The sequence below is a fragment of the Ochotona princeps genome, chromosome 1, assembly GCF_030435755.1.
Source record: "Ochotona princeps isolate mOchPri1 chromosome 1, mOchPri1.hap1, whole genome shotgun sequence".
In the NCBI taxonomy this organism is placed as follows: Eukaryota; Metazoa; Chordata; class Mammalia; order Lagomorpha; family Ochotonidae; genus Ochotona; species Ochotona princeps.
Genome location: NC_080832.1, coordinates 119,554,916 through 119,575,968, shown reverse-complemented (window position 1 = coordinate 119,575,968; position 21,053 = coordinate 119,554,916). Strand labels below are relative to the sequence as shown.

Genomic DNA, 21,053 nt, shown 5'->3' with positions numbered 1-21,053 from the left:
GCACCGGCCCGTTGCGGCTCACTTGGGGAGTGAATCATTGGACGGGAGATCTTCCTCTCTGTCTCTCCTCTCTGTATATCTGACTTTGTAATAAAATAAATAAATCTTTAAAAAAAAAAACAAAAGTAAAAAATTATTGAATTTAAATGAGTGGGAGCCCAGAGTGATATAGGAGGTGAATCTGTTTTTGGAGTCTTAGAAAGTAAAGCCATGATATTTGTTCTCTAGTCTGCCATATTGGGGGGTTGTTGATGGTTTGTGATGTTAGAATGAAAAAGGAGTCTGTCTGGGATTGCCTTCAAACATTACTTTCAGGGACAGAGAAAGAATCTTCCATCTGTGGGTTAATTTTCCAAATGACTGCAATGACTGGGGCTGAACCAAGCCAGAGGCAGGAGCTCTGAGATTCCTCTGGGTTTCTGTTTTAGCAGGGGCCTAGGGACTTGGGCCATCCTGTGCTACTTTCCAGGGACTCTGGCAGGGAGCTGAGTTGGAAGTGGAGCAGTCAGAACACAGATTGACAGCAGCAGCCCTACCCACTATGCTAGGACACCAGCCCTTTGGGCGGATACATTTTTAATGATGATGTTGTATACATATAGCACTGACCCTGTTAACCAGGATGTGGTTTATGAAAAGCTTCTCTGCTCCATTTGCTGACCTCCTGTCGGATGGGTACTTGAGAGTTTCCCTTACCCAGAAGATACTTAGCATTGCTGGGTATTCGGCTAAGTTCAAGGACTAAAAGTCTGAGAAAATAACCCAGTCATTTTGGTATAAAAGGGGGAAACAGCTAACAATGGCCAAGATAATGGCAAGGTCAGGTTTTTTCCCCCCTAGGATATTGATGCTGTCCATCAACCCAGCAGTAGTGATGAGTACAGATAAACCATGTTTCTAGGGAAACATCTAGAACTTGCTCCTAAATGTTTAACGAGGTGCACATCATTGTCCTTCTTTATGTTTACATGTAGTGGGATTGTAGGAGTACAAGGATTGAGTTAAGTCTGTATTTTCCATGAAGCTACAGAAGAGCCAAATTCCAAAGGGAAATTTGGGAGAAGTGTAATTTATTCTTTCCTGTCTGTTGTTACACTTAAATCCCTTGAGGAAAAAGAGTTGAAAACTGGGTTGCATTCTTAATACCAGGTGTAGAAAATGGCCTAATGTCAAATTCTCAGTGTTTAGTCCACTGCCCTTATGCAAACATGATCAAACTTGAGAACAAGTATGATATGAAAATGTAATTTAAAAAAGTTATTTGTAAAGAACATAAAAAGTAAAGGAAGTCAGTGAAATTGCTTAAAATGCATTTATAATGAATGTCATTTTGTATACTAGGTTTTGAGGCAGGAAAACAAGAAACATCAAGAATGAACTAGTTCCCCTTTAATCAGTGTCAGCCATCAAAACAGCGGATGAATTTGTCTCTTACATGTCTCTAAAAGGAGGTTGAACTGACTGACTCCTTTACAGATGGACAATCTGTAAATTGATTTTTTCTATTTGTATTATGGTTGATATCTATTCCTTTTCACATATTTCCAAAACATTATTGCGATATGTTTGCAGTGTCACAAATTTCATGGATTTGACATATTTAAAATATTTTATCGTAAGGAACCCTGAGCCAGCTTATTTTTACCCAAGAATATCCTTTCCATGAAATCTAGTCATGCATCACTGGAAAAAAATATTGGAAGATGTCTTTAGTTTGTGCATTTTAAAGCTTCTTTCCTGTTTATTTCTGACTGTCTAGATGCAATTGATGAAAATTATGTCCCAAGGTATTTCTTGTTCTCTGTTTATACCAGGCTTATACCTAGGTTAGCCAGAATGTTGAAAGAATTTTTCATGATATAGATTTTGGTAGTTGATATCTCTTGAGACTTAATTATTTTTGAGGTTTCACATGTAAGTAGACCAGTTAGTCCTTTGATATCTTTTTTTTTTTTTTTTCAAAGCAGCTGCAAGGCCAGTTTGGAGAGAATGGTATTGAAACTGGATTCCTTTCCAGTTGCATTGTGTTGACTTTTCTTATTGAGCCCACACAACCTGTTCTTTCGATATTCAAACTTTCTGCCTTTGGCAAAAATTTGGAAGTACCAAAGCAGCAAATTTAAAATAGATTTAACTACAATTCTCATCATTTTCTGTCTCCCCATTTTCTCTTGACTGAATAAAAGCAAAGAGATATTATTAGAACTGGCACAATTTAATTATCAAGTTATTTGTTTAAAAGAAGGTAGGAACTAGTTTATTCTGTGAACATAAGAATATTTTCCAATGTGTGGATTTCATGAGACCATCTGATACTAAGTTATAAACAAAAGTATTGAGCTACATTCTTTCAATTATGTTCTTTCTTAGTTTACGCATTGACTGGGTCCTAGTATGTAAGTAGTTCAAACACTGCAAAAGTCCACCGGCCTGTATATTGGTAATGGATGATGTGGCATAAAGGGTGCTGGTTCGCTAGCCTCAGGGCTGCTCCCCACAGCCCGAGCCTCAGTCTTTATGATTTGGTTTCACCCTTGAGTTTATTTGTACAAGTGATGACAAAGAGTCCCTGCAGCATTGCCTCTGTGATGCTCCATGGGAAGAGAGGACCCTTTTCTTCTTGAGGGTGGGTGTGATTCAGTCAACCAGAGCTTTGCTTTGGGTTTGGACTTCATTTTTTAAACCACTAGCTGGATCAGCAGTCTTCTTGAGAAGTGTCAGCTGATGCAGCCTCATAATGTTAAAAAATTTTTCTAATTGCTCTTTGCTCATGATGTAACCACCAAAATTGTGGAGGCAAAATGTGAAACAAAAAGTTCAGCTGCTGAAATTGTTGCAGTGACATCCAGCGTTCACTGTGGCTTAATGTCGCTGTGGTAATCAGCAAAGAGAATAGTGAATAATTGTGCATCCCGCTTTTTCTGACTGTATTTTAGTTGTTGGATTCTGTTCTTCATATCGACTTTAACACCCTCCGTGTACAGCCTGAAATTAAATTCTCTGTACTTATTCTTTTCTGCTCTATAAATAGATTTTGTCTGGTTAGGGCTGGGGGTGGGCAGGCAGGGAGAAAGAACTTAGCTGTATCATTTGAAATTAAAATGTATCTGTTCAGTCTTTTCGATTCCAGGCTAGCAGATGTTTCCCAGCCACCCTCAAAGAAACAAAACAAATACTGAGTTCAAACAGTTGATCCAGAATGTTGTCTGAGATTTGAGAGGCAAGTTTTCTCTATCTCCCTAAGTGGTATTTATTTATTTTTGTTGCTAGATGACTCCTAAATCCAAAAGGAAGAGTATCCACAGCCGAATGCTGCGACCCGTATCCAGGGCCTTCGGTGAGTGAATGTTTTGCTAATAACAGTATTGGTATCTGGGAAACTCTGCAGCAGGGGCTGCCTGAAAGTTTGGGGCTATTTCTTGGGGGATACTGTGGGTAAATCCCAAGAAAAAATTAGGTGCTATGTGAATGGATAGTCATTGGTCCCTGTTTTACAATTCCTTTTGGGAATTTTTAAAATCTCTCCCCATGAGTTAAACTCCAGCCCTGGGCTGTGTTTTATTTCAGAAATGGAGTTTGATCTGGATAAAGCCCTGGAAGAGGTGCCCATCCACATCGAAGACCCGCCTTTCCCATGCGTTAGGCCAGAGAAGCGCAGCTCGGCTTTCATCTCTGAGCTGCCCTCGGAGGAGGGCAGGAAGCTGGAGCATTTTACCAAGTTAAGGCCCAAGCGGAATAAGAAGCAGCAGCCCACCCAAGCTGCGGTAGGTGGGCACCAAGGCCATCCCTCCCTTCCCCCTTGTTTCCCAGAGGTGGAGGAAAGCCATAGATGTTGCTAACTCAGCACCTGGTTAGCACTTGCAGTTGAGCCTCCTGAAGTCCTGCTCCATGGGATGCTCACACCAGCATCTCCACTTGATGCTCACTTTGCAGGGAATAGCACTCATCGCAACTCATCACAGCAGAGCTGCCCTTGGCAGTGTGTAGACAAACATCAGACAGGAGGAGAGAGCTAAGTACACGTGGCGAGAAGAGATGCAGTAACCACCAGTGAATTGGTTAATAATTGGAAGTTGTGGTTTCAGAGTGCATGTACATATTCTCTCCAGCCTCTGTGTTCTGGCCACCTCTGCAGTCCCTGGTGGCACCTGTAGAGGCCCTCATGACTCAAGAGTGGCTCTCAGCATCCCAGCCTTTCTGCTGTGGTAGGAACTGGGTGCTGTGTGCTGAAGGTCACGACTTATGTCTTCTCTCATTATTGCCTTCTCTTCCCTTTGTAGCCAAACTTCTCAAGGAAAGCATCTGTGTGCTTTATGTGTCTTCCTTCCTCTATGCCCGCCAGAAGTCTTCCATGTGTACCCACTCACCTGGAAACTACCCATCACAGGTTGCTCCTGGGCTAACCCTTGGCTGCTCTTCAATTACCTGTCAATTTCTTTTTAAATTTTATTGTAACTTTCTTTATGTAGTAGTTGAGAGGGATGCACACCCATGTGGGTCTCTGACCATGTATAGAGGAAGGCGGGTAGGGCAAATGTTTTAACTCTTTTTTCCCCTGTGTCTAAGGAGGGAGGTGGAGAGGGCCACTCCTTGCTGTCAAACTAGATCAGCACTTGGGATACGGGCACAGTCATTTGATGATGCCTTAGAGACGCTGATGCGAAGAAGAGTGTTCCCAGAGTGTTTTGATAATCCTGAGATGTTGTCAGCTTCGTTGTACTAGGATCGAGAAAATCTTTTCAGGGTTGATTGGCTGACCAAGTCCACCTTAGTAGTGCCTGCACAGGCCTGGAAACATGTTGCAAAGTTTGGCCTAAGAGTTGTTCTACATGTTTTACTTTCCACCCTATCACAAGGCACTTGAAACCTTCTAATGCCTAGGTGAGCTGGCTGTCATTGAGACCTGTGTACATCTGGACATGGTATCCATTGCACATGGTATCCATTGAGGAGACCCAGTCCTGACACATGCACTATAAGGTTGGACCACATATCTTGTGATTTTCCCTGTGGTTGGGGTTTGAGTTCAGCCATCTAGCTGGGGAAGCCTCCAAGAAACCTTACCTGGGGTCACCTCAGACTTGACTCTTGTGTGCTAGCCCATGCAGGGTCAGGTTAGGTCTGTCATCGGCCAACACACATACCAGTGATTGCAGCTGCCTGGTCAGTACCACCCTTTAGCCCCTTCTCTCATGTGAACTAACAAGTGCTATGGCCTAGTCCAGCCCAGCCCACCGCAGGTCTTGTCTTCATGTACACTGGTGGATGCTGTAGCCTAATGGGGGCAACCCCCAATAACCTCCAGCAAGCCCAGCCCAGCCCTGGTTTTTCCATGTGCCAGTCTGTGTTGTGGCCTAGCTCAGCCCAGCCCAGCCCACATCCCATATCCCATCCAGCTGTTATGCACAGCCATGGGTGCTGTGGCTTAGCTTAGCCTACCCCACCCCCATACCCAGCCCACATGTATGTCGAAAGGTGATGCTGCGTTGATCAGCGTGCCTTACCCCCAGCCTTGGCTCTCATTTTCACCACAGGAAGCTGTAGCCGGGAAGGGCGAGTGCCCACAGTTCCCCTACCAGTCCTGCTCCCAGCCCTGAATCTCACATGTGCCTGCGGGTGCTGTGACCCAATCTGGCATGACCAGTCCCCAGTCCTATCAGCCTGTCCCACATTCATTCTGGCTCTTGTGAGCATCATGGGTGCTGGAGCGTAGCACACTCTGGCCCCTATCATCTTTCTTGATGACATAATAGTTCCTTTACACAGAGCCTTCAATTTTCTGGAAATGCAGATTTTCCTGTGGTCTGAATCATCACACTGTTTTCTCCCTACCTTTCTGGTTTCCCTGCCCCTGCCCCAAATGGTGTCTTTGTTGTCTGGGTGATACCAGCTAATCTAGAGTTGGTTTTCTTGTAAACTACAGGCTTTGCTGCTGTGCTCTAGGTTTTGAGGTATCCCCTTGTCTCCCACTTGAATGTTCCTGTGCATGTTAGCCTCAACAGATAGCAGCTAAGAGCCTTTCTTCCCTTGGAAACTTTCTTCCTGCTGGTGAAACTCCTGACCCAGGGAGCATCAACAGTTGGCCAATGCCCAGCGTGATGCCTCAGTGGCTAAATCCTTGTCTCACATGCCCTGGGATCCCTTGTGAGTGCCGGTTCGTGTTCCAGCTGCTCCAGTTAGCACCCTGCTTGTAGAAGGCAGAGAAGGATAGGCCAAAGCCTTGGGCTCCTTCCACCGAGGCCCTGGCTCTTCCAAGGACTCTACGTACACCCTCTTGCAGCTGTTGCCATGCTTTATTTTGTTGGTTTCCTCCTTGTCTTTGAGTTCTGTGTAGGGAGGGCCAGTGATTTATTATCCATGGCAATATGCTCAGTCCCTGATACAGGTTTGGAATGTAATAGGTAATCAATATTTATGATTGGTAGAAGTGGCTGCTGGACACTGAGCAGAATGAATGCCACCACAGCTTATCTATTTCATCAATAATTTACTCATTTTATTTAGATCAGGCTTTAATTGTGTTTGGTTTGCTTCTTTTGTTTGTATCTGAACAGCTTCACACAGTGCTATGGAAATAAGGACAGAAGCAACATTCTAATTCATCGTTTTCCAATTTGTTTCATCTAAAAAATTTTTTTTTAATTTCATGCACTGTTACATAAACTTTAAGGAATGTATGTTTTTGTTTTTTTTATTTTTGAGATGGAGAGAGAAAGGGAAAGATCTCATCCACTGGATTAATCCCCAAGTGTCCAACTGTGGCTGAGACTAACCCAGGGCTGAAGTCAGGAGTGAAGGACTTCCATGTGTGTGACAGGGAACCAACTCCTAGAGCCATAGCCTGTTGCTGCCTAGGGTGCATATTAACAGAAAACCAGAATAAAAAAAACAAAAAGCCAGGAATCAAACTGAGGCACTCCAGTGTAGGATGAGAACATCTGAACTATGAGACTAAACACCCATACTTTCATGTTTTGAAAGCAAGAGGAATGCCATTGCAGATACAGAGGCTGTGAAACGTGAGTTGTAAGTCTCTCTTACAAGACCACTACCTGTTTGTTTCAGGTGAGAATAAGGAGGTTGTGGCTTTCATTGCTCACATTCAGCGGTAGCAATCATTTACTATTATCACTGGATTTCCTGCTAGGATTGAATAGAGTCGGTGCACCCCAAGTCTTTCTTGGCTTTCCTAGTGTGATCTCTAATTCTTCTAATGAAATTTTTCAGGTGTCAGAATTTTCAAAAGCAAAGCTGTGTTTAACTACAGCATGTCAGGGCCTAGTAGTCTGCAAATATTAATGCTATTAGGTTTTGTGCCCAAAAAAGAGCAGATAACTTTAAAAAGAAGAAGGTAGGAAAGAAATCAAGAGGGCACAGAAATTTAATTCGGGGTCAAGCCATAAGGCTTAGCTAATATTTACACTTCATTACAAAAGATAAAATGTACCTTTTTTAATATGTTTAAAATTTATTTTATTATAGATAATATTTATATAGTTAATTAGAGTGGGAAGATCAAGGATTAGGGGTGTGATCATTGTTTCCAAATTTTCTATTAAAATTTTCTTCCTGTTTCTGGGGGAAAGGAGGAGAAAAGAGTGGAAGCCGTTCCTAGCCTCTCAACTGCCTCAGTGCCCAGGGATGGGGACTGGACATCTGATATCAACCCAGGGTCTCCCTGTGGTACACGCTTTGAGGGTTCTGCCCAGATGGTTCCAATACTTCTGAAATGGTGTTGATGTTGCCTATCCAAGGATAAGGAAACCTTTCCAATGTCCATTGGTTGACATAGTCAACCTTAGAGTCTCCATTCACCCAGATTTTTGTTGTCATTGTTTGATCGGGGTAGTTGTCCAATTTGTTCTGTTCTTCCTCTGCTATGGTACCAGATGTCTTCTGCAGGCCCCAGTGAGCTGCCGTGTTCTCCATGTCCATCAGGGCTTGCCATCTACTGTTCCATCTTTTCCACTGAGGACCAATTTTTCACAGGCAGGTCCAAGGACCTCAGCCAAGTGGCTGGGGATGCCACCAGAACCCTGCTCCCACTGAAACTCTACCCCAGGGCTCATGGACCCAAAAATTCTTAAACATGAGAGAGTATAGCTGGTCAGTCAGAATGTAACCTTGCATGTTGGCTTAGAAGCAAAATGTGAGATTCAGCCCTGGGGACACACATTCTTTTCTGGCCTAAACTTACTTGTTTCTGAAGAAGCAGCATTGCCCACATCATTGAGATGTTGGAAGGAATACATGGAAAAAGTATACAGTCCTGGTGGTTGGTACTGTGGTACAACCACTACTTGCAGCAACACAAACATCCAGTAATCATGTGCATTCGAGTCTCAGCTGCTCCACTTCTAGTCCAGTTCCCTACTGATGTGCCCTGGAAAAGGAGTGAAGGATGACCCCCAAAGACTTGGATTGCAGCCACCCATATGGGGAGCTGGATTTATGGAGCTCCTGGCTCCTGGCTTCAGCCTAAGCCAGCCCTGGCTGTTGACAGACATTTGGGGAATGAACCAATAGCAAACAGTTGATATGTCTCTCCCTCTTTTTCTGTTATTCTATTTTCAAATAAATAAATAATACTATACTGGGTGCAAATACTGTTTCTCTAAGCTATTCCTTCTATTTTATTAATACTAATGCTCTGAAATATATGTATTATATTTGCTTTCCCTTTGCCTCCCTCACATTAAAATGGAAGAGCGAGAGAGGAAAAAAATCATTGGAAACCATTGCTATGTCATTCTTAGCTACTTGGTTTTGGGGAAATCTTACTCATGTTTATTAAGTAATAAACCAATTAACTTTATACAAATTAAATTTCAAATATCATTTTCTCAGTTCAAGTTTTCATTTCAGGAACTCTCTGCTTTTAGGAAGAGGACTTCTTGGGGGGTAAATTTAGAGTGGAAATTCCATTTTAGAAAGCATGAGTGTGTTCCAGTATTCCTATGAAAGGGCATAGTGAAGAAAACAGATGGCACACAATAAATTGGGTACTGCTGACCACTCTAACTTAAACTGTATTCTGCTATAGTCAACTCTGTTTTCGACTGTAGTCATTGCTCACATCACAGCTCTCTGGGAGTTTCTGGTTAAGGGATGTTATATAGGCTATTAAAGGCAGAAACAGAGGACTTGAGTTTATTGGCCTTGTCACTTCTCTTCTTACACATTCTGTGCTTCTGTTCAACCACAGATTGGACAGATATACTTTTCCGATGACTGTCTCATCCAGGCGACAGTGCAGGTTTTCTCTCAGACATGGTCTATCATCTGTTTTTATAAGTGTATTTCAGACAGGGGAAAGAGTACCTTTCATTAGAATATCTGGATTTACCCCAAAACCCTACTGTACCACTGAGCACATCTTACTGACTAAAATGAACCTATCTCCGTTGTTAACTACAAGAGAATCTGGAAGAATAAGTGGTCACACCAATCCTTAAAATAAGTGAGGATGTTGCTACTTGGTTAAACAAGAGCAAATAGATATGGATAGACATGATAGAGTTTAAGCCACTCAATACTCCATTGAGAAATAAAATATTTTGCTTGGTTTTTTCAATAAATGATTGTTTTTTCTCCCAGTATTTGCTGGGCTTGCTCATTTTTTTTTCTGCTTTAATGTGCTGTGGTGGTAGATCATGTTAATACATTTTCATAATGTTATAGCTCTATGATGACATTTTTATTTTAGCATACTATTAAGCTTTGTTTCCTAATATTTTATTGAGATTTTGTCTTTTTTTGTCAGCTGTCCACATAATGCAAGCTAAAGAATTACAGCATCTTCATGAGATTAGCTGGGAAGCTGCCTGCTTTCTTCTCTGGAACAGTTTTCATGTAATAGAAATTGTTGCTCTTCTGGGAAGCCATCTGGGCCTGAAGTCTTGTCTGTGCTGTGTGCCTGTGATGTGTCTATGAATATTCTTTTGGCTAGATATTTGATTTATTTTGTCACAGATTTATTCAGGTTGGCAAAATCTTGCAGAGACTTATGTCTAGAAATATAAGTTATGATAACTAAATTTTTTCAGATGGTGTCCACTTAGTCTAATTATTCATTTAGTAGTTTATGAAATGCTTTGCATGTAAGTGTTTTAGTAGCTCCTATATTGATACCTAACTCCCATTTTCCTTCCTAATACACTGCTAATGTGTTTACCATTGATCGATATTGTGGTTATCTCATTTCCCCCCAACTCATCAACTTATTCCTTATACCCTTTTTTAAATTGTATTTTCTTCATTTTATTTCCTTCTTGGTTTCTTGATGGATTGCCTGATTCTTCAATTCCATGCTTCTGGTAGATGCACGTGACATTCCACAATGATTCGACTTAGTGGTTAGTACTCTTCAGATGCATTGAGTCAAAGAGCTACTAATGCACCAAATTGCCCTTGCTTCCTGGCCCTCTCTTTCCATCCAGCCTATGAAGACACAGGGGAATGCTGGCAGGGACCTCATCAGAGCCCAGGTGCAGTGCCTGCTGTGTGTCCTGGTGGGTTTGGAGGGTAGACAGAGGGTGGGCGGGATTGTTTGTGGCCCTCATAGTCACCAGCTTATCTTCTCAGCACCCCCGGATTATTGTTACCTACACACCAGACATGCCAAGTCTGTCTTTTCTTCACTTCAGGTATCAGCGGCACTGATTTTATTTGCAAAATCCTTTCTTCCTCTGAGGGTAATACAGGTAGCTTCTGCCAGCTCAGGCCTGGGGTTCTGCTCTCTCCAATAACTGCGTTGCCCTTTCTGTCTGAAGTGTATTCTTGGTACAAAAGGCTGAGCTCAAATGGGATTTGAGAACTCCCAAGGTCTGTGTAGCCTGATTCCCACTACCTGGAAAAGACACTAAAACAGCATGCGTGTGGCCTTGAACTCTTACAGATCACATTTATTTCCGTCTTCAGCTTCTCCCCAGCTCCTGTTTCAGGCTGATACCCCCTCCAGTTTTCTGTTTTAACTGATGCATTTTAAACAGTCTTGCTGGAGAGTTCCCGGTGATAATTGACTTTCCTCCACTGTCTACTCTCAGTCTCTTGATCTCAAAAATGGCAGGACTACACTGGCAGAGGTGAAGGTCCAGTCTGGCCCCAGGACTTGGCCCATCCTGCAGGAAAGCTGGCTGCTTTGCCACACTCTACCACACCTGTCTCTGGCACCCGTGGGGGGTCTTTCTCCATGTATCCCTAGCACTTTCTGTGCAGCTGTGAACCTGTCTTCTGTGCAGGAAGCAAGGAAACGGCAGAGGGGAACATTATACAAGGAAATCTTAGTTTTTCTCCCTCAAAGCTGGCAGGAATGCTTGGAGGGGAAGCTGGAGGGAAGGCACTTGTTATTACCATGTGTCCTGGGACCACATCCTTCCATGTCTGCCTGTTCCATGATCTGTGTGGGCACCCTTCAGGTGCTGAGCCACTGTGCAATCTAAAGCAAAATTTGGAGAAAGCTGTCCTTTTCAGTTCAGTGGGGCAGGTATGCGGGTGCTCTGTACCAGGGAAGCCTAAGGGTTACTGCTTTAGAGATTCTGTTGCACATTCTTCCTGAAAAGAAAAGGGATACTCCAAACAAGGTGTGTACTGCTTTACCTTTTGTGTCTCAGGAGAGACTTTTGTTCCCTCACGGTAGAATTCCAGACTTGGCTGATTCTCTGCTCTGTTGGCAATCTGTTGGAAAATCTAGTGTGAAGCCCCAAGTAGATGCACTCCAATGTAGGGTTCTTTGTTGTCTGTCGTCCCCTCCTCAGCATTTCACCGACCTGAAATCAGTTCACCTACATAATGGGAGCTTCCCACCGAACGAAGGAAGGCATTGTGTAAATCAAATGATGGTTTATAAACAGTGCACCTGATGACAGGCACCCAGTTTCCCTCAGGCCCCTGAGACCTGCTAATCCACATCACACAGAAGGGCTTTCCCACCCACCAGACCAGCCACTGCAGCCAGGTGAGGGTCTGGCCTTGGGCACCACAGCATAGGTGAGACACACACTCTTCTCTTTCTCTACGGCCCAGATGGTCTGTGACTTGTCTCCCTTCTTAAGAACTAACCCTCCCCACCACTGCAGACAGATCAGACATCACCTCTCCACCGTGAGTTATCTGTTCCCAGAGAAATGCTGAGCTTGAGAATGGTTTCTTCATGACTTCTCACCAGCTTTTTGGGTTTTTTAAAAGACTTATTTATTTCTATTTGAAAGGCAGAGTTAACAACAGAGAAAATGAGAGAGAAATCTTTTCATCCACCAGTTCATTCCCCACAGGGTTACAACAGCCAGAACTGCACTAGGAGCCAGGAGCTTCTTCCGTATCTCCCATGTGGGTACAGGGACCCAAGGACTTGGGCCATCCTCTGCTGCTTTCTCTCATCCATTAGGCAGGAGGAGTTGGATCAAAGGTCGAGCAGCTGGGACTCCCAACTTGGACCCAGAAGGGATGCTGGCACCTACTATGTCACAGTGCCAGCCCCAATCAGCTTTTCTCCTGAGAAGTTACTTACTCATTGCGTGCTAGATGGCTGCTCCTGGATCCCCATGGCACCTCACTTTCCCAAAGAGAAAAGGATTGTTATTTTCTTTGCCAGTGAGGATCGTTGTACTGTGGACCCCGGAGATGTGTGTCATTCAGCCAGCCTGGAATCTTTATGCTTCCCCTGGGCTAACCCTGTGCTTTCCATTCTCACCTCAAAGGCTCAGCAGTTCCTGGTCGCCTCCACTGAGGGTGATTTACCGTAGCATTCTCTGAGTTGAGCTCCTGGCCAACTATCTCTGCTGCCAGTCCGCCGCCTCTGTACTCCATCCCCCATGCTGGCCCAGAGCCACATGCCCTGCTGGAGTGTGCTGCTGCTTCGGTGGTCCCCTCCCCTCCACAGTCAGTTCTTTATTTTTCAGTGCAAGATTCAAGGCTAGTTGTAGCAGTTGGCACATGTTCCACTGGCAACTGAAAGACAAGTGAAATTGACTTGAAACCATAAGAAACACTCATTTTCCTCACTAACCATCAGGACTGGTTTACATTTCAGCAACACAGAGCGAGCACCCTGGCACTTTGTCCCACTCTGCTTTGTCACTGTGTACGTGTGACCTTTGAAGACACAACCCCCCCACACACACACACTGCCCACCTGGAGAAATCTCCTCATATGCCCCTCTGCACAGCTCCCTTGGTGTGACTGTGAGCAGGTTTATAACCCATTCCCATGCCTGCTGGTCAGGAGCAAGAGGATGGAATTACAAGGCATAGCTTAGATTGATCAGTATTCGTGGCTGGAACTCAGGGCCATCCCAGCCAGCAAGAAAGGAAAGAGCAGGGAGTTTGGCATTTCCCTGGAGGAGGCCATCATTGGCATTTGCCCCATGTTATCCGTAGCAGATCATCTCATGCACATGGCTACAGGAGTTACAACTCTAAGACCTTAATGTGTTTCATTTCTCCATGCATTCCGCTTTCCCATGATGCCATTCTCTGCCTTTGGAGTAGCCAACCTCACAGTGCTTCTCATGCCCTGATTGACATGATCCCTTCAGGCCCTGGCTCCTCCTGCATGCTGGCATGGTCTCTTCCTGTGGTGTTGTAGCTGCGTGCAGGGAGATCCCGTGGAGACCTGCTCTGGAGTCTCGTTCCTCTAGTGGCTCTCATCACCACACACTGGGTCACTGACTTCAGCTGAATGTGTGTTAATGTTGCACCTGTTTGTCCACAGGTCTGTGCTGCCAGTGTGGTCCCCCAGGATGGTGAACAGAACGGTCTTATGGGGAGAGTCGATGAAGGTGTAGATGAGTTTTTCACCAAGAAGGTGACCAAAATGGATTCCAAGTGAGTTCACTGTCGTTTGACTAACAGCACCATTTAATTTGCATTTACATTTCTCTTTTTCAAGGATTTATCTATTTATCTGAAAGACAGCATTGCAGATAGAAAGGGAGAGAGACACCTCTTCACCTGCTGGTTCACTCCCCTGATGGCTGGCAATACCCATTGTTGGGCCAGGCCAAAAGCTAGGAGCCAACAGCTTCATCTGAGTCTCACACTTGGGTGCAAGCCCCCATGTAGCTGGGCCATTTTCTGTTGCTTTCCTAGGCACAGTAGCACGGAGCAGTTTCTGAAGTGGATCAGCCAGCTCTGGAAGCACTGCCTCATATGGGATGCTGGCACTGCGGGCTGCAGCGTGAACTGTTATGCCACAGAGCTCACCTTTACCATATACATTTTTAACAGTTACTATTAAACAGTATACGTAATCACATTTTTAGTGGATTTACTGTTCTGATGATTTATAAGATGTGTTCCTAGGCCATCAACAGCTGTGGTATCCAGAACTTGTTAGAGATCTAATTTTTCATTCCCCCTACCCAAAGACTACCAAATCAAAGACCCTGGAGGTAAGATCCAGCAGCTCTGTTTTAATAAGCCCTGCAAATTATGCCAATGTAAGTTCAAGTTTGAGAAGTACTCTACTGTTGTAAGCCAAATCACAAAATATGCCACCCCTGGGAATTTTTTTAAGAACTCTTATCACAGTCATCTGGCTGACTGCATTACTGGACATTAAGCTTTGAATATGCTGAAATTACTTGCAAATTCTCCTTGTCTTCAATTTGATATACTTGGAGGGTATTGACGGATGGCACAAGGAACCCAAGCCATTGCAAAATAGCCTGACTTGACATTGTCAGAATGTCAGTGGAGTAGCTCAAGGGGCTTTGGGGTTCTCAGTAGAGTTTTCTTCATCCCAAAATGGAGTTTCCTCAGAAGGGAATTGAGTGGTCCTTAAGCTAACAGCTGTATAACTTCAATACCCCAGTCCTTGAGTGTGATTTGAACTGAGTTATTTAATCCTCATTTAAATACAGATCCATCCCCAAATACACTCTTAACAGGGATTTGCATGTCTAAAGTGTGCTTCACCTTGCAATATCAAATGCAAGGATGAATCTAAACCCTGTTGACAAGCTGACGGCAGGTGGGGAAGGAAGAGGCTGCTCCTTAGATTGATGTGCCTTGAATTTCCACAGCAGGATGGCGACCTGGGAGTGATTTCCATTTTATATCCATAACAGTATAACTTACAGAGCCCAGTAAGCTTCAGGACTCAATTACTTGTCTTCTTTGACTGTAGTCTCAGCGTACCACACTTTACACAGTTCTGTTCTCTTATCTTTCAGAAACCAACCCAAATGCCATTCATCCTTCCATGCTTCCCCAGCACTGCACGTTTCCCCTCCCAATTAATTGCTGTTTCTCCACTGCTAACTTAATACTTTTTTAAAATCTTCTGCACACATCTGTTAGGGCACACAGACTGCTTTGAAAGCTTGTGTAGTTTTTAATTTTTTTTTACAGTCAAAGGAATAGATGGATGTATTTCCAGTGGAAAAGATTTAGGTTATGCCAGCATCGTCAGAGCAAAAATGGAAAGCCCCTTCTGATTGTGTGCTTTGATGTCTTATTTTTGGAGTGGAATGCCTGAGGGCCCAGGAAGTGCTCCTGTGGGTCTTACTTTTCTTTGTACCTTCCCTGTCTGACACACCCAGAATAGTCATCTGACTTCCTTGATGGCTGAATGAATCAAGACAATTTTAACTCATTTTCATGTGAACTACTGATACTGTTGTCAGTTCTTGTTTATAGTTAGTGAGGAGTCGTGAGCATTTGATGTGGATATTGTTGCACCTGCTGTACTATGATTTCTGCTCCCATGGGTGCTCCTTTCTTCTTTATTAGGCTCTCAGTGTCAGTTGTGTAAATTTTATAAGGTGTAAAATCCATGTTCTGCAAAGATACTGTGCATTCCAGTGTGCACACAAAGACAGGTACCTTGATTTTTTAAAAAAAGATTTATTTTTATTTTCATTACAAAGTCAGATATACAGAGAGGAGGAGAGACTGAAAGGAAGATCCTCCATCCGATGATTCACTCCCCAAATGAGCGCAACAGCCAGTGCTGTGCCCATCCAAAGCCAGGAGCCTGGAGCTTCTTCCAGGTCTCCCACATGGGTGCAGTGTCCCAATACTCTGGGCTGTCCTCGACTGCTTTCCCAGGCCACAAGCAGGGAGCTGGATGGGAAATGGAGCTGTCGGGATTAGAGCCGGTGCCCATATGGGATCCCGGGCGCGTTCAAGGTGAGGACTGTAGCTGCTAGGCCATGCAGCTGGGCCCAGGTACCTTGATTTTTATCACATAAGGATGGAATCTACTAAACACTGTGACAGTTTATTTAATTGTATTATGGAAAGATTGTGGGTCATTTGATCTGTAAAGGGCTAGGAAGCAGGAAAAATCACGAAGAGTGGTACAAGGAAACTTTGAAAATCAAAGTTGTGTAGGTTTCTGGTTGAACATGTAAAATGTTCTACATGGCTTCTAGAAGTAGAATTCCTGTTTCATTTCCACTTCCTAATCCCTTTAGGTGCTTGTTTTGCTTGCATTTTCCTAGTTATATGCTTCTTTAATCTTTTTTTTAAAAAAGGTCTTGGTAGTAGTAACTATTGACTTCTTAACTATAGATGATAATATAGTTCCTATGTCTTGTTCCTGCTGAATGCATGCAGACACACACACACACAGTTTTCCTTACTCATCTTTAAGGTCATCCCAGTAGTTAGGGGGAGCAATAGTGTTTCTTTCTTTCTTTCTTTCTTTCTTTTTTTTTTTTTGGTGAGAAGTGGGTATATATTTTACAATAGTTTAGTATTTTGCAGCTTTGTTGTGCTTCTTTTTCTTTTTTTGTTTGTTTTTTTTTGTAATTTGATTTTTTATTATATTACAATCTTTACATAGTTAATTAGGAAAAAAAGTTCAAGGGCTATAGGGAAAAGAGGTAAGATTATTATTTCCATATTGCTTCCTTCATGTATCTGAGGTAAAGGGGGATATTGAGGGAGAAGCCCCACTCAGTTTCCGACCCACCCCAAGTCCCGGATGTGGGGCATGCTCTGAGATACTTGCTCAAGTGATTTTGATAGTTCACCAGTTATGAATTACTGCCCATCTCGGCACTCCAAGCACGATGAGATCGTTGAAGGATCCACTGATTGACATAGTCCATCATAGAGTCTCCATTTGCCCAGTATTTTGCTGCCAACATGTAGCTGAGGTGGTTGATTGACTTGTTCTTTCTTCTGTCTTTTCTTGGTTAGGGTTCTGAATCTGGCATTTTGAGTGGGGAGATCCCCAAAGAAACTTTGTGTGAGGTATTCCCAGACCAGATTCTTGTATGTTCTAGCAAGCACAGGGTCCGGCACAGTCCATCGCCCCAATCAGCTGGTGGTTGAATTGCTGGGTTGGTTCTGTTTTCAGCCTTGACTTCCACTGGAACCAGTGGGTGTTGCAGCCAGCCTGGTTCTGCCCAGCACACACTCGGCCTTCACGAAAACCAGTGGGAGCTGCAGCCTAGTCAGAGCGACCCACAATAACCACCACAAGGCCTGCCCCCTACCCTGGTTTGCCAGTATGTGCAACAGACTAGTCCAGTCTGACCCACATCCCATTTGGCTCTCGTACATGTCGATGGGTATTGAAGCCTAGTTTTTTTTTGAAGATTTATTATTTTTTATTATAGCCAGATATACAGAGAGGAGGAGAGACAGAGAGGAAGATCTTCTGTCCGATGATTCACTCCCCAAGTGAGCCGCAACAGGCCGATGCGCGCCGATCCAAAGCCGGGAACCTGGAACCTGGAACCTCTCCGGGTCTCCCATGCGGGTGCAGTGTCCCAATGCATTGGGCCGTCCTCAACTGCTTTCCCAGGCCACAAGCAGGTAGCTGGATGGGAAGTGGAGCTGTCGGGACCAGAACAGTAGCCCGTATGGGATCCTAGCGTGTTCAAGGCGAGGACTTTAGCCACTAGGCCATGCCGCCGGGCCCGAAGCTTAGTTCTATCTAACCAGCTCAACTATCCAGCCCTCATGGCTTTTGTTGCGTGTCTCTCTGTCTAGCCACCCCAGCCCGCCCCCCGTCCTAGTTTTCATGCCCTCCCATGAGAGTGGTAGCCAAGAGGGAGGAGCCCACTATTTCCCTCCCAGGTTGCTCTCACTCCCGGATTATGCACTCTCCAGGTGGTTCTGCGGTTTGACTTGACAGAATTAGACCCCAGTGCCAGCTTCTGCCAGCTGATGCTGCAGCTAAGCCCAAACAACCCTCACCCACTCTAATTTTTGTTTGCACCAGTGGGAACAATCAGCCCAGCCTGGCTTTTCCCTGATCTAGTCCACATGAGGCCCACAGGTGTTGTAGCCCTGCTTAGTCTGGTCTGCCCCCATCTCAGCTCACACTCTCCAGTGGGAGTAGCTGTCCGGCAAGAGAACCCCCCATACTCCTGCTGCCGGCTCTGCCCCCTCCCTTCCTGGTTCTCATGCATGTACTGGTTGGGTGCTGTGGTTACATCAAGTACAGGCAACCTCACCTTGACATTCCGTATTGTGCACTGGTTTTTGTCGCGACCAAACCTGGCTCGACCCACACTCTGTTCTGGTGCTCAGATTTGCCACTGGATGACGTGAACTGATTCAGCCTGGTCTGCCCCCGACCCAATGCTAATGTATGCCAGTGGGAAACTTTCCATGGCCTATTCTGGGCTGTTTCCTATCATGCTTCTTGCGCTTACCTGCAGGATCTGTGTCCTGCCAGAGGAGTTGCCCAGGTTCCTCCATCAGAACCCCTCCAAGTGCCAGATTTTGCGCATACCAATGGGTCCATGAGCCAGCCCTACTCAGTCCACCTCCTGTTCTAGCAGGAACAGTGGCTTTTCCTGACTGGCCTTCAACCCAGTCTGGCTCTTTCTGTTGGATGTTTCAGCCCAGCTATGGCTCATCCATACCCACATACAGCTCACATGTGGCTCAGTTGGGTTTGAGACCTAGCCTAGTCCGTCCCACATCTACCCTGGTGCTCCAGGACACCAGATGGTGTTGGGGTCTGACCCGGTCTGGTGCATCCAGTCCCAGTCCACACTTGTGCCAAGGGAGACTACAACTGTATCCTGATCAGAATGCAGCCCCCATTCCAGCCCACGCGCCCATTGGTGGGAACCTCAACCCAGCTAAGGTGTCCCTTAGCTCCCCAACTGGGCCTGTTCCCAGCCATAGATCACGCACGCATGCCAGTGGTTGCTCTGACTCAGCTTAGCTCAGCCCCTCACCTGTCCCGTCCTCTGCCTTAGACACTGTGGCTTAGTGCCCCTGGCTCATGCAGACCAGTAGGTTTAAGAGCCTAGCTTGGCATGACCTGTGCTCCATGCTGGTTTCTAGTTTTCCTTGTGAGCTAAGGTTTGCTCAGTCCTGCTCGGTCCACCCTGTTCCATTACCAATTCACACATTAGCCAGCTGTTGGAGCCCAGCTTGTCTGACCCCTAGGTCTGGACCACATGTTCACTAGTGGGAGCTATGACTCACCAGGGGCGTTTCCCAAGTTCCTCCACTTGATCCACTCCCAGACCCAGTTCTCATACATGCCATTGGGTTTTACCAGTGCCCGGCTCAGTCTGGCCTCCATTTGGCCTTGTATGAGCTGGTGAATGTTGCATCCCAGCCCACCCCACACCCTATTCAGGATGCAGATTCGGGTGCTGCTGCCTTGACCAGTCCAGACTGTTATCGGTTCCTTTACCTGTGATTGATGGCAAGCTCCTTGGTCACACCTAGCTTAGTCCATCACCACCCAAACTCTTGAGCTAACCAGTGGGGCTAGAATTTCCACAGGTTGTGGCTCACACATCCCCCACCGAATCTACCCCTGGAATGGTTCTTCAGTGCTAGTTAATGTCATGGCCCTGCCTAATGTGACCCGTCTGCTGATCCATCATCATGTCAGGTAATAGGATATCCCACTGGACCTGCCCCGAGCCTTAGCTTTTGCATGAACTGGTGTTTGGTGCTCAGCATTGTTCAGTGATTACAGGTTCTTCAAAAGAAGAGTTACTGTCATTGGCAATCTTTAGGATTGACTCACATCCCAGAAGCACTGTGAGTTCAACCTGGAACTACCTAAGCAGCGATTCAAAGAACCAAAACCCCACTGCTCCCTGTCCGGGCAGTCAGCAGGCAGAGCCTGGCGCCAAATGGTGCACTGGCTGCCCGGGGACAGCTCACCATGTGCACATGGTGGCTGGCATGTGGGATCCAGGCATGAGACACCCTGTCCTGAGGCCCACCAGTAGCTGGGAAGGTGCTGGAAGTTTAAACCCCTGGCCCAAGGTCACGCCCCTCCTCAATCCCATTCACTGCCCAGTGAAGGTGGTGGGTGGGCCCCGGACCTACCCAGTTACAGAGACTTTCCCCCTCGATGTACTCACCCCAAAGGGAGCAGCCCGCAGAGCCCAGGCAGGCCCGGGGACAGCTCATCACGTGCACATGGTGGCTGGTGTGTGGGATCCAGGCATGAGACACCCCATCCTGAGGCCCCTAGTGTTACTTTCTTTACCTTGCTACACATGTTCCCGGCTGTTAAATTGTGTGTCATGGTGACATTTCCTTTCCTATATCGTGCTTAATTTTTGCTGGAGTTGATCATTGTTCTCATTGTCCCTTGCTTGGCTGTCCCTTGCCTGGCTGTTTGTCATTCCTCTTGCTGTCTTTTTCCCTGATTCTCCAGGAAAGGCATAAATCTCTCAGTTTGTTCATGTGTTGTAAGTGTTATTTTCCTGGGCACATTTCTCACTAGTAACTTGGTTCCTGGTCTCCTGCTTAAGTTCAGTTTTCTCACACCCACTGAGTCGGTTTTCATTTATAGCTATTGGGCGTCCAAGTTTTGTTTTTGTGTTTTCTCCCCTATAAGATATGATACCACCCCGCAAATAAAAAATATTTTATTTAAAAAGCAGGGAGGCCCCAGCGTGGTAGTGGCTAAAATTCTCACCTTGCTCATGCCAGGATCCCATATGGGCACTGGTTCTAATCCCATCAGCTCCCATCCCATCCAGCTCCCTTGCTTGTGGCCTGGGAGAGCAGTCAAGGATGACCCAACGCCTCGAGACCCTGCACCTACTTTGGAGACCCAGAAAAGGCTCCTGGCTCCTGGTTTCGGATCGGCTTAGCTCCGGCCTTTG

The 21,053-nt window shown here is 45.3% G+C and overlaps 1 protein-coding gene across 7 annotated transcripts in view; it reads left to right on the top strand.

The window, feature by feature from the left end:
* Window positions 1–21,053, top strand: part of CARMIL1 (capping protein regulator and myosin 1 linker 1) — a 323,242-nt gene that overhangs the window by 284,261 nt on the left and 17,928 nt on the right. For all 7 annotated transcript variants that reach the window (XM_058667065.1, XM_058667059.1, XM_058667053.1 and 4 more), the window contains 3 exons: window positions 3,271–3,337; window positions 3,568–3,764; window positions 13,712–13,824. In XM_058667065.1, the coding sequence (XP_058523048.1) occupies window positions 3,271–3,337; window positions 3,568–3,764; window positions 13,712–13,824 (377 nt within the window). The remainder of the gene's footprint in view (window positions 1–3,270; window positions 3,338–3,567; window positions 3,765–13,711; window positions 13,825–21,053) is intronic.